The sequence below is a fragment of the Diadema antillarum genome, unplaced genomic scaffold (assembly GCF_040938485.1).
Source record: "Diadema antillarum isolate AM-2024a unplaced genomic scaffold, OU_Dant_1.0 seq00000016_RagTag, whole genome shotgun sequence".
Classification (NCBI taxonomy): domain Eukaryota; kingdom Metazoa; phylum Echinodermata; class Echinoidea; order Diadematoida; family Diadematidae; genus Diadema; species Diadema antillarum.
In genome coordinates, this window is record NW_027271136.1 from 749,001 (window position 1) to 763,486 (window position 14,486).

Sequence of the window (14,486 nt, forward strand, 5' to 3'; positions counted from 1 at the left end):
CTTTAACATTCTAATGGGAATGATGGTTGCATTTGCAGTGACCTAAGGACTTGTTGATGTTTGTTAATTGTGTACAGTTGCGTGTTTTCATCCTTGTGGGGTAATACTGTTCTGCCAATTTCCAAAAGGCACTACACAGATATTCGTTGTCCTTCAACTACTTTACATCACAAACACACACACAAACACGCACACACGCACACACACAGAGTAACATTTACATGGCAATGCTGGTAACACTTTGCCCGTTGAGAGGCAGAAAGACTTTGTATAGAGGTGGATGAAATGCAATGCCTTTCTGGCTCAAAATCCTGACAAAACTTTCACACACATTCACATTTACCACAGCAATGGACATTACCCTTTCCACAGCAAGAAATTAATATTACTTCATCTCAGACACAAATACAAAGAGAGAGCAACTGAATGTTTTATGCATACATCCATTTAATCAATCTGGAAAATTTGTGTGTAATCTAGACAGGTGTTATGTCTACTACGAGACGTCGTGTCACATGACAGGTTGTTGAGGTGAAGTTCAGAATCAGCATGGCAACTTCCGACATAAGACTTTTGCAGAATGGGTTAACTATGTTTGTTTGAAAAATTGTAAGGCCTTCCAGATTTTGGCGATGAGGATGCCATCCATTTAGCTGGAGGCGGATGCTTCCTTCTTCAGATCCTTCTTGAGGGGACCCTGCACGTGGGAGAACAAGAGAGAGCACAATCAAAATGAAATCTGGGATCCTTCCATACTTTAAAACAAAATACAACAGAGCAAAAAAAAAAACTAGAAATGTCGCTATGGCGACTGGTATGCCTCCGCCATAATGCATGATTCTCCTAATAGGTCTAGATAGTCCATGTGGACAATGTGTGATTACATTTTCACAAAACTGGCAAAATATTGAAATGACAAGTTTGTCAGAAATGTGTTAAATGTTCACCTTCCTTGAACTTGGTTTAATTGGATGAATAGGAGAGCACGTATTTGGGGATTTAAGGACTTTAACTTGACTTTGACCCATTCATACATTTATGCATTGAGTAATTTTCATGGTACCGGTATGGAGAAAAAGTGCAATTTCTGTACTGAATAGTAAATTGTTACCATGTTCATCTGGCCTTAGACCCTAAAATTCATAAGATAATCACTTTCAGGTAGAACATGCATAGATATGCAGTAGGTTTCACGATAAATTGAGCCACTTCCGAGATATGGAGGAAAAAGTTAGTTCAGCACTTTCACTTGATCTTTGACCTTTTGACCTTTGAGGCAATAAAAAAAGAAAAAAAAAACTCTCCAGAGAATTTCTATTAGGTTACACATGCATACACCAAGTGTAAAAAAAAAAATACTAATCCTGCTGGCATTGCATGAACATGAGGGAAATAGTAAAATTTTGAAGTGTTGCACTTGACCTTTGACCCCTGACCTTTGACCCCATGAACCCTACATTCTCTAGATAATCACTGCCAGTCAGTACATGTATATATACTATGTTCCATGAAGATACCTTGAACAATTTTCCAATTTACAGAGAAAAAAAAGAAGTTTTAATACTTTTACTCGACCTTTTGACCTTTGACCTTTGACCTCATGACCCAAACTTTCACCAGAGAATCTAAATTGGGTAATACATGTATACACTAAGTTTCAAGAAAATATCTTCTGGCATTGCATAGATATGGTGGAAATAGTGAAATTTTATGTATTTGACCTTGACCTTTTGACCTTTGACCTTGAGCACATGCACCCAAAAGTTGATAGGCACAACTTCACCCCCTAATACACATACATGCCAAGTTTCATCAGGATACCTCAACAGCTTTTGATAGTTACCTTGTCCACAAAATTCATTACGGACGGACGGAAGGACGGACGGAAGGACGGACGGAAGGACGGACGGACGGACGGACGGAAGGACGGACGGACGGACGGACAACCCGAAAACATAATGCCTCCGGCACCACTTCGTGGCGGAGGCATAAAAAAAGCCCACAAATGGAAAAAGTGCAGATAAAATAGTGTCTCAATATAATGCGCTCTAAACTGGGGGCAAAGTTGGAAATCTGGCACAAGACATCCTCTTGATAACTATTATGGCCATAACATAACATGGTCCACTGTCCTGCTACTTCTTAAAGACTACTGTAAAACATGACATATTCGCGGCATGAAATTTTTGCAAATTGGAGCCGACAGCCTTTTTCGTGGCATGAAATTTTAAAGAATTGCCACTGGCGTTCAATGCATGTAGAGTAGACAAAAACTTTCGCGTGCATTTTAATTTCGCGAATTTTGGCGCTCACGAAATTTGCGAAATTAAAATGCACGCGAAAATTCCTCGTTTTACAGTACTCTTTGCATCAAACATCAACCATTCTGGATATTTGTCTGTAAGCCTGAAGCCAAAGGACACTGGCAAAACAATACATCTACTGGTATGTGACCGATACAAATGAGACCGACAGTTATAAAAACAGAGAATACCACTGAGGCAGTCTACAAAGTGACTTTAATTTTCTGAGAGTGGATGGGATGTAATGTTTTCTCCCAGTACCACCAGAAAGACAACATTCTGCTCAGTATTAGTGGCAGTGACAACTTTTTTTCCCTTTCTTCCTTCCCACCCCATCCTCCCCCCCCCCCCCCCCCTCCCGAAAAAAAAGAAGAAATGTAATGAGTCGTTCATACTGTCAGAAATGCAACATGCCTAGCAAGAGTTGTTACTCTCTTTTTTTTGGGGGGGGGGGGATCTTGGTCTAGGAAAAGCAAACAAAGTCACCTTTATTTGAAGTGTACATAAAGCAAAGAGAGGATTGTCACATCGCAGTTCAGTGAAAATGTCAAGCATCATAAAACATCGGTAACATGTATAGGTGGCTTAGGTATAGAGATCTTCTTGGGCATTAAGATGGCGCTCTACTCACCATGAATGCCTTCTTCTCGGCATGGGTCTGGAAGCGACCGTGACCAAACTTGGAGGTGGTGTCGATGAGCTTCAGGTTGATCTTCTCCAGGGCCACACGCTTGGTATGTACCAGCAGAGACTGCATGGGGAAATTACGATCAGAAAATTGCACCAGTAAACTTCCACCACTGACAAATAGCGGTTTTCATTTCAATATTCCCACTGTGGTTCACTAGGTTGCACTAAACACATCTTCTGCAATCACTCTTATCAAAACCATCTACTAGTCTACATGTAATGCATCAACGCAATATCTTTGATCTGTACCCACAATAATTAATGTTCCATGTGTTCAAAGTTGCATAGTAAAATTGCTGCTCCACCATCTTAGTCAAATTTCTATGAACAACCTCATCAGAGCTAACATATGCAACCACAGAATAATCAAACTAATTTGTGTTTCCTCTTTTTTTTTTTTTTTTGCAAATGCAGTTGTGGCATCACTTTTAAAATCATCTGTTCAACACAAACGATATCTTGGGGTATGAACAGCTGTGCGAACATGCTAGTTATATTGTCCAATGGAACCATAAATTGAGTTAGTCTGCAGTACGGGTTTGGAACCTGGAAATTTGCTAGCCACACGGACTGCAAGTGTTACAAAATTCTGTTCTTGGGCTACAACTGTCTTCTTTTCAGAGAGAGATGTTGGCACCTACTTTTAGAAATCAGGCATTCAAAATGAATGGGAAAATGACGGACATTGCTCACTGATGAAAACATGGTATCAGCGTACATGTTGGTATTCTATGGACAAACTTAACATGTAGTTGTATCGTCAACAATAGTTTTTGGCTAAACATTGTCATGACATTCTTCTGTGACAGATAAAACATTTCAAAATTTTGTGCCACTAAACCATCTTCATGACTACTGAAGAGTCCCATGATATCATTGGGAACTAACCTTTCGGAGAGTGATGACCCTCTTCTTTGGTCCGACGACACAGCCCTTGATCATCAGGAAGTCGTTTTTCACCTCACCATAGTGGGGGAAGCCTCCCTGTTGTGAGAATACACAGAGATGACACATGACTACACATCAGAATTCTCTTGTCATTACCGGGCCAACACACATGTATGTATAACAATCTCTCTTTGAGGGACATATTCTGTGCCTGGCCCACTGGATTTGGAGGTCAAGCTTTGAATTTGCTTTATTAGACATTTAGGATTGTTGTATTGCACCAATCACCTTTTTCTTGGTCATTCAAAATATGAAGAACACACTTCGGTGGTAAAAAAAACCCAACCAAACAAACAAACAAACAAAACTTCAGAAAGGCTTTCACAACATTAGGATTGAGATCTATCATGCTAACAAGTCAACCCCATGACACAAGCCCAACATTTTGAGTTTTCTTTTTGAACAGAAATTTGTGATCCTCATATGGGAAAAAAAAAATGAAAAAAACCCTCTTCAGATTCTCATTCATACATGACATACTCAGAAGGAAGGCAGCATGGGATTTCAACAGGTGAAAGTTTCAGAGTGCTACTAAAGCACATCCCATGGTTTCTCATCACATGTCACTAAACAAACAAATCCGAATCAGAACTGCAGTCTGCTCTCCCTCTTGGAACATATACATCAGTCCAATTTTGCTCAATAGTCATCTGTGTTCTGAAGCCTGGCTTATTCAGATCAATAAACTTTCAGTGCATAATATGAAGAATGCAGTTTCTTTTATGACTTATCTCAAAACAAAACAAAACAAAACAAAAAACTGTCTGCATGGGGGTTGGAAACAGTGTCAGATTCTTCCCATTCTGGCCATACCTCTCAAGATCTTAGGTTGCAGTATATACCCCATCGTATTAAGGAGAAGAATTGTATATGTGGCATGTAATCTTTTCAAGGGCCCCTTCATTCAAATGCATACTATCTCCTATTCCACCACTCACACACTCACAAAATCCAAGATTTTGCCTAAACTAGATTTCAAATGCAATACAAACCGCTCTTTCAGCAATCCCCAAAAACTTGCAAGCTGACAACTTTATATTTACTTTGGCAAGTGAACAGTGGGAAGGCAGGCAAGAAGACACTCACCATGGGGTTGATGCTCTTGTCTGTGATGTCATGCTCGGTGGCACCGTTGTTCTTGACGAGCTTGCCACCATCCATGTGGTAACCCTTGCCAACGCGGTACACCTTCTTGTTGATCTCAGTGCGGTGGTGGTAGCCCTTTTGACCGGCACGGGCCACGCCGTAGCCGACGCGGGCCGGATGCCAGGCACCGATACAGGCGACCTTGCGCAGACCCTTGTGGGTCTTGCGGGGCAGCTTCTTGGTTCCCCAACGGGAGGTCACACCTGTGATATGCATACACAATTGTTATTGCATAGAATAACTTCTTCTCCCAGCTCCCTGCAATAAAATTACTTATGTTCTAGCTTCGTTTTGATCATTTACAAATATCCCCATTCACAAACAACTTGGAACAGGAGCAACACAAGTCATTTAAGGCTAAACTATCTGTTACTTGAAAATCTGCTGAGTTCAAAATAAGCTGTGCCACAGAATAGACGTGTCCTCCCTTTTTTTCTAAATCTGCCAAGATTTTTGTTTGTGCTTGTATGTCTTTGCTGTAAACACCACATGAAGGAGAATGTGACATGGACCTGTCATTATTTTGAGAATCAGTGATTATTCGAGAGATTCCATGGCATGCACCAGTGGCAGTCGGGCTTGCACCCTTCACACTATTCATTAATGGTGCAAGCTAGGGAAGAATTCACACCATTATGTAGACATCAGAAGGAAGGCAGCATGGGATTTCAACAGAACTTTTAATTCAGAGTGCTACGACAGCACATCCCATGGTTTATCGTCATGTGTCCACATCAGACAATTACCTGCAGGTAACTCCAGGTTGTAAGAGAACATTGCCATGATAAATTGTGCAAGACCTAAAGTGTAAGCCTCAAATGCACTATACTAGATGATGTGCACAACATACTGTACGCATAATTGGTCCAAGTTAAATTTTTTTTCACCTTGGTCTTCGGTTTTGCAGAAATAGAATTGCAGGAGAGTTAATTATGCTTTTGAAGTGCATATATTTGTTGTAGCAGGTAAATTGCATTTATAACAGTTATATAACTAGGCTACAGAGATTCCCAGTGCAAAAATCAAAAGTACACTTCATGACTGTAAACTATAATGAAATCAATAACATTTTACAGTACCAATTCAAGCACTCACAAATCTCGTTTATAAAAAAATAACACTATTCATTATAATGAAATATTGCCTCGGTCACACACAATGACTGTAGCTTCAATCTCACCCTTGAACCCGTGTCCCTTGGTGACACCGATGATGTCGATCATCTCGTCCTGTCCGAAGACCTCTGACACTGGCATGGGCTTCTCCAGCCTCTCCTTAGCCCACTCAACCTTGTCTGCGATGCTGCCTCCATTCAGTTGGATCTCCATCACATGGGCCTTCTTCTGGCGCTGGTTCATCAGTTTCATCTGGAACAAACATTGACATTTCAACTGATGAGACACTATCTACGCAAAAAGAGCTTTGTAACTCCCCAACTCATTTATCAGTGTGTTAACTTTCCTATTTTCACACACACTGTACCAACAGTTATCTGTAGCATAGACACAACTGGTGTGGCTTTTGTACCAAAGATGCATGACACATCACGAGTGTAAATTGACATCAAGACAGATCCTAACTCAAATGGCTAAAATCTGGCAGTCATCTTCATTCAATCAACTGGGCAGGAAACATTTCATCTTGGGGATGGGCTCAATACACCAGTTTGTACTGGTATCACAGCCCTCTGGTTTACACTCTTACTTCTAATATAATGAAATATATGTCCTAGATTTATTTGCCTGGGAGCATCTTTCTGTTATAATTTCACACTGGGTATTCACTTACATAACTAGTCATAATCATCAATCAAATGCAGGTATATTTTGATAGGTTTGAGCTCTTTCAAGTGCTTTTGACATTAACATTTCCTGAGAAAAGAAAAGAAGCTTACTAGAGAAAGTTTCTCCCCTAAAATATGGTACAATTCAAAACAGTAATAATGTAAAAGAAAGACCATTCCCATCCTCATTCCCCCCCCCCAAAAAAAAAGATCATGAAGAGTTCAGTTTCATTGATCATTAACTTATGATCATATCTTGGTAATACGAGAAAGGCAACTGCATGGCACTGAAAGTGGACAAAGTCAGAAGGAAGGCAGCATGGGATTTCAACAGCCTGTGAGTCAGAGTGCTACATTAGCACATCCCATGGTTTATCGTCATCCAAGTCCACACAAACAGTCCAAAATCAATTCAACATAACATGTCTGACACACAGAGTTGCTTTCTTGCAAGTAATGCTGTTACTTGAACAATGCCAGTGGAGAATGAATTTTTACTATCTGTACGGCATATCACAAAACACATAATGACAGTATCTCATTGTTGAAACTAAATTCATGACACGCTTGGCATAATTTCTTAAGAAGTCGATGCCATTTACCAAAAAGGTGATAAGAGGGAGAGGGGTTGCAAAGGGAAATCTATTTGGCTTACTTGAGTGTGTGCAATGACGCGGATGACGGTGCAATACTTCTTCATGATGGCAAGGTCTTTCTCAATCTCCTTCTTGCCCATCTCGTCGGCCCACTTCTTGGAGGACTTGGTGAAAGCCTTCTTCTTAGAGCGGTACCTGTATAAAGAGTCATCCACAACACACACACACACACACACACACACAGGGAAGACAGACAGAAAAGAGAGGGGGACGCTCAAAATGGGGGCAAATGGGAGGGCCTCATCATGCCCACACGAGGGGCAAGAGCGGAGGCCCTATAGTGGCTCATCAGTGCCCATTCACGGTGCTCAGAGCGGAGCTCACAAGGGGGGGGGGGGGGGGGGAGGGGGGGCATGGAGGATACTCCCGAGAAGTGGTGACAGCTCATCTATGCTAATGCAAAGAGAGGAGCTGGTGGGTCTCAAGGACATCTAATCGTGGGGCAAAAAGATTATTACAACAATGCAAAAGGCTCTTCTGCACAGAGAGCAGAGCGGAGCCAGGCTCATAGAGAATTATACTTTACATCAATGTCTTCCTTCTTAAATAAATCATGAAAGAGTTCTTGAACAACCTCAACAGTTCATCTCATCATAATTCATGCCTGTGATTTTCAATTCCTTCTAAACAAAAGGTGAAATGTACAAATTGCCTCCCGCACCCTTATTGCAAAGTTTTCCATCCTCATCATTAATAACCCTGTATAAAAGAATAAATATTACCTTGGTAAATCATTGAAAACTGTCAAAAATTCATATGTACAATATTACTGGGAAACATTCCAACAGAACCATGTCCCTTCAGGTTACAGAATGTTACAAATGATTCATTTTGATAATATTCACGAGAAAAACATCATTCTCCAGTGTACTCATTTCTGTACACATGATAACGTCCATGAATCTACAAACCATCAATTCTTCTCCCACCTTACTCACCAGTTCTTGTAGAATCGACGTTTGCATTCATCGCTGAGATGCTCAGCCCAGACGGTCTTGAGGGCGCGGAGGCCAGCGGGCGTCTCAATGTACCCAACCAAGCCCACAATGATCATGGGAGGCGTCTCGATGATGCTCACTGCTTCTACCACTTCCTTCTTGTTCACCTCTGTAAATGCGATGTAACAAGAAAATAGTCAAATTTCCATCAAAGGAACTGCAGTGCACCAGGTGTAAGCTTCAGATTCTATGCAATCACTGCATTATGGACACATTGACATAAATTTTCAAACACTGAATTTGAAAACATAAAATCAGCACATATGTAGCCATGCTTCTGTCTGCACGCTCAATGCAATCCATTCAGTTTGATCTGTTCAGTCTGCCCATCTTTGATTGCATAATAAGGACAGTAATATTCCATCACATACTATACTGACCTTGAAGCTATGACCCCCTAACAAAAGCCCACAAACCTGTTTGCTGATGTGTGAATATACAGCAGACCCTCTCTAGAACAAAGGCAGTAGTCAAATACAAAACATTTTGCATGAGGCATACAACTCAAGAATGTATCTTCATTGTGTTGAAATGGTGTCAGCTACCACAGCAACCACTACCTCCACAGCTGATTGACTACTGCAAAGATGTTTTTACTGAAGCACAATTCAATGTGCCAAGTAATTTAGCATAGTGGGAAAAAAAAATACAGTAGACAACAATGCATCCACAAAAGCAAGTAGCAAGAGACTTCAAATCAAAAAAAAAAAAAAAATGTGTGTGTGGTTGGTCACGCAGGAAATATAACGCATAAAAAAATACTCACTTGATCCAGGTCGGTCCACATCTCGCACAATATGGGTCATGCCTGCCTTGTAGCCAAGGAAGCAGGTCAGGTGGACAGGCTTGCTCTTGTCATCCTTGGGGAAGGCCTTGGCCTTTCCACGGTGGCGCCTGCTGCGCTTTCGGGGCAGAAAGCCCAAGGAGCCGTGCCTGGGTGCCGAGAACTTTCTGTGCGACTACGTCAAGCCAAGGGCAAGAAAGGAAAACAAACAAAAATATGACAATCTGCCAATGTTTGTGACACATCTCAAGCATTCAAAAACAGGAGAAAGTTACAGGAATGGCCCGTTCTCACTTCTCTGTACTAATACTAGCTGTAGATGAGTTCAAGTATAGTGCGTGCTTTCCAAATTAAAGAACTAACAAACCAACCATATTGACTGGTATATTACTAAAGGACACCAAAAGTTGGTTTATGCATTAAATTGTTAATTATCAGCAGAACAATGACCTAACAGACTGCAATTAGTGAGCCTGCACCAACATGTTATGCACTTCGTAAGCCTCCGGCAAGGTTTATGCAATGTCATTATGAGTAACCAAAGAAGGGTTCGAATGACAGCTTAGGAGAGTTTTTAATAACAAGATATGAGAATAATATTTATTTGTAGAGATTAGAGTGTCTGGAAGTAGAACATTCTATCCTCAACCATGGGGTGCAAATGAAATATGAAGAATTGTCTGTCATTTATATTTGATGTGAAGCAATATTAATTGTGCAAGCGCACAATCCTTAGAGCCCTATATTGGCCAAGATTCTCTTCATTTGACAGGCCGAATTCAGATCCAAGCAAAAATATGTGCAACGGATAGTGCTATGGCTCACTATACTGACACTAATGTGATTACGCTGCCTATGCACTACGGTTCGCACATTATGTCTTGCTCAGTACACTGCACACACCATGCCGTTTATCCCTATCACAGCAGACGATGACAAGCTACAGTATCGGTTGATGATCCATTTGCTATCGCTTTTAACTATGAAAGGTTTTCCCTTTTTGGTCAGGCGGCAGTGCGAATCATAGTGCACTACGGTTTGCCTGCCGTACACCATGTACACACAGTTTAAGCAGCGCTTCAGTCAACACAGCACAAGTGTGGATCCCTAGCATGCATAATTCATTGATCATGTCGCCTAAGAACCCACCGAGAATGCCCGCCGCTCCACCACTCACCACTTCTAGCACAATGCCTTTCAAAACTGACATAATCGCTTTCTTCCATTCATAAGCTTTATGTTGATACCAAGTATAGTAGGTGTCCAACACATCAACACTGTGCAATGAAACCGACCACCCTATATTTACAGCATTGCGCGTACCCAACAAAAATGTACGCATGGGACTATGCACAATGGTGTTCAATTCTTCACTGGGCTACACTACCAAGTCAAATGAGGCAAAACAAGTAACGTTATTCGCTCTGAATTACCTAAATTTAGCAAAATCGAATTTACATGGGCTTTATACATATTGTCAATAGAGGGCAGGGGTTGTTGGTTTCAATGTACAGGCCTAACAGGGCAACTGTGTGCGGAAAAAAATTACACCCCACGCGTTCGAAGCCGCCATCTACTAGATCTAGAGCACGTACAAAGTGTATCTCAGATCGCATTTTCAGTGCACGCTTGTGAATCCAGAGTATTTTCTCCACATGTGAGTAAAATTTCAGGCAAATTGCGAGATAATCCAAATTTCTATTGTAAAATTTTATTGGTAGAAAAACGTTGAAGGTGTCTATGTGTTGGACAACCAACCATACGCCTCTGTGGCTAATTTTCCTTGTAATTTCGCCCTTTCTTGTGGAATTTTCCAGCAATTTGTGAATCACAGGAGTAGTTTTGGTCGTACATGTTATTCTCGTAATATTTTTAAATGAATTTATCTGTGTTTTGATACTACTTTTATTGTGTGTAAGTAGGCATCGCACACACCTGCTCACACGTATCACATACAGTATAGAGTAACTGCGTCAGTAAGCGGCCGTGCAGCCGTTCGCGGCAGGTACAACATACACGGTAATATACCGCTAAACACAGCATTGCACTGTTACACGCACACTACCCATATACTAACACACTAGCAATCAACAAAAACCAACCGATAAAATGGGCACAATCTCTGACGAAAGTGAAATTTTCTCACCTAAATGACAACATATCGCATCCAAAATAAAATTTTCGGTACTTTTCAATTTCAATTAAGAAATAATGGTCCAAGAAACTTGATTTTTTTGTCGTTTTCCCGATGCTCATGGATTTTGAAAACATATCCTCACATAAAATAGAACTTTCACGAGCCGATGTGGGCCACCATATTTGTTCGGAAAGTGGATGTTACCATCTAAAAAATTGAGAAAAACACAAGAAAGATATCAACAACACCGCATGTGCATGTGCACCCGCTATTTTCATGTGCTTTCACAATGGGAATTGGCACTTACGCAATGTTCGCGAGACATGTGAAGGCGTTCAGCTAAAGATCGCGGAGCACGCGCGTATTGCATAGGGATTGGGCAATTGTGCACTTTATGGCCCTATATTATCGGTACCTCATTCGCCGTGTGCTAAAGTGATATCCCATAAACCATTCCGCACTGAGTAGCTGGCGAGCTTCTCTTGCTGTATGGAACGCCGTTTGACAAGTTATATAAGGTCACTAAAAGCCCGCCTCACTTACGGCGCTTCTGCGGAGCTAGCTGATCGCGCAAACCAACCACGGGCCACGCGTGCGAGGCTTGCGCTAGTGTGTGTGTGTGTGTGTCCATGTAGTGGCTGCCCGTAAATCGGTAGCTATACACACTTCGCACGGCGTCTGGTAGACTGTGTAGACGAAATAAACACTAACAGACTGATGAATCGAGATAAGATTTTGTGTTCTTTTAATTATTATTTTCCAGAATAATTCCGCCAAGGCCGCAGCTGACATATGCCCTCCGCAATAGGTTTAATTAGTGATACCCTGCTTAAAATATCACACAAAATTCATTCATTTAAAATCATGATTGAAGCACGGAAGTTTACCAATCGTTGCGTTCCAGTTGTGTGCCAATCAATGCACAACTCGTGCTCGATGACGCCGCGCCGCACAGGCAGCAGAGAAGGGCGTTAGAGCAACCATGTGGCGTACTGTAAGATCTTTCATCACGCACACGCACGTTGACACATTCACACACACTGCATGCATCCAAACACGAAATCTCACACACATGTACACAGTACAGTGCCGGAAGACCCGCTGTCGAACCGTGGTGCCTGATAGGAACTTGAATTCGCACGCACTGCTCGATTAGGGTAAAATCTCGCACCGATAATATAGGGCCGTAAAGTGCACAATTGCCAGGGATTGTACATCGTGCCGCAAGCAGAAATACTACGTCGCATATCGCCCCTTCTTGGCGAAAATTGTGCCTGGTTTTGCCCTGGTAAATCATGAAAACTGAGCTGCGTTGGGTCAATGCCAATGGTAAATTTCTTTTATGAAAACAATTGCGTTAATGAATAATCTTGTCTATGATATAGAGTAAAATATCCCGTTTGCGGCAGTTTAAGCATTGTTAAGGGTTTTTCCAACTTGTAAACAAATCAGGCAAATTATTTTCAACCATTTCATATATCATAGACAAGATTATTCATTAACGCAATTGTTTTCGTAAAATAAATTAACCATTGACCAACGCAGTTTTCATGATTTACCAGGGCAAAACCCGGCACAATTTTCGCGGATAAGGGCGATATGCGACGTAGTATTTCTGCTTGCGGCACGATGTACAATCCCTATGCAATACGCGCGTGCTCCGCGATCTTTAGCTGAAACGCCTTCACATGTCTCGCAAACATTGCGTAAGCGCCAATTCCCATTGCGAAAGCACGTGAAAATAGCGTGCGCACATGCATTGGCCGCAAACAAGATCGCGATTCTGGCGGTGTTGTTGATGTCTTTCTCGTGTTTTTCCCGTTTTTTTCGATGGTAACATCCACTTTCCGAAAAAAATGGCGGCCCACATCGGCTCGCGAAAGTTCTATTTTACGTGAGGATGTGTTTTCAAAATCCATGAACATCGAGAAAACGACAAAAAATCCAGTTTCTTGGACCATTGTTTCTTAACTGTTATGTTAAGAAGTACCGAAAATTTCATTTTGGATGCGATATGTTGTCATTTCGGTGAGAAAATTTCACTTTCGTCAGAGATTGTGCCCATTTTATCAGTTGGTTTTTGTTGATTGCTAGTGTGTTAGTATATGTGTAGTGTGCATGTAACAGTGCAGTGCTGTGTTTTGTGGTATATTACCGTGTTAGCCCCGGAGACCGCGCCGCGAGGCGCGGTCCTGGCGGCTTCCCCGCAGTTTCGCTTATGTTAGTTCTGTGCGCTTGTGCAAGTGATTGTGAATTCTGTGAACATCGGTGAGCTGCTTATAAGACATCATTTTGTGCATCACAAGCAATGAAATGCATCAAACAGTCGCCGATGATAGTCATTTAGGTTTCGTCGACCCATGTAAGTATTCCTAGTAGTTTCTGTTGAAAAATTAAGGAAATATAGCGCCGCAAAGGCACCCGTTTGTTCAACATGAAGATCTTTTATGGGAGCACGGCGCAGCCGCCACACGCACACACTGCGTGTGGCGGCTGTCGCAGTTAATTACCGTGTATGTTGTACCTGCCGCGAACGGCTGCACGGCCGCTTACTGACGCAGTTACTCTATGAAATGGTTGAAAATAATTTGCCTGATTTGTTTACAAGTTGGAAAATCCCTTACCAATGCTTAAACTGCCGCAAACGGGATATTTTACTCTACACAGTCACTGAATACACGCTGGAACTTAGAAGTGCCCCATAAGGCCCCACTCTAACTGTCCACCGTAGACGTGTACGCGTGTGTGTTCTACTCTAAGGTTTTCACCGGCCAACATCGAGTGGATTTTATCAACTTAAATCCATACGTTTTCCAATAAAATTACAAATACTTTAACATTCGGTCTTTCTAGCATTATCAGATCATAATATTTGATTCCCGGGCAAGGATGACAAGTCATAGGTGAAATATAACAAGATTTTTATGAGTGCGTCAGAAGGCATTCGTACCATTGTGACTCGTAGTCGTGAAAAGAGGAAGACTGTGCAAGTCAATTTGACACATCGTCTATTGAGCTCGTTCATTCTCAGAACATGTAAA

The 14,486-nt window shown here is 41.6% G+C and overlaps 1 protein-coding gene across 1 annotated transcript; it reads right to left on the minus strand.

Annotated features, from left to right (window-relative positions):
- Positions 1–429: 429 nt before the first annotated feature.
- On the minus strand, positions 430–14,416 carry LOC139725149 (large ribosomal subunit protein uL3-like). The gene is made up of 9 exons (XM_071636239.1): positions 14,396–14,416; positions 9,291–9,483; positions 8,465–8,633; positions 7,526–7,661; positions 6,268–6,454; positions 5,028–5,290; positions 3,882–3,977; positions 2,935–3,054; positions 430–697 (listed from the first exon to the last, which is right to left on the minus strand). The coding sequence occupies exons 1-9, from the start codon at positions 14,396–14,398 to the stop codon at positions 650–652; spliced, it is 1,215 nt and encodes a 404-aa protein (XP_071492340.1). The 5' UTR covers positions 14,399–14,416; the 3' UTR covers positions 430–649.
- Positions 14,417–14,486: the final 70 nt, after the last annotated feature.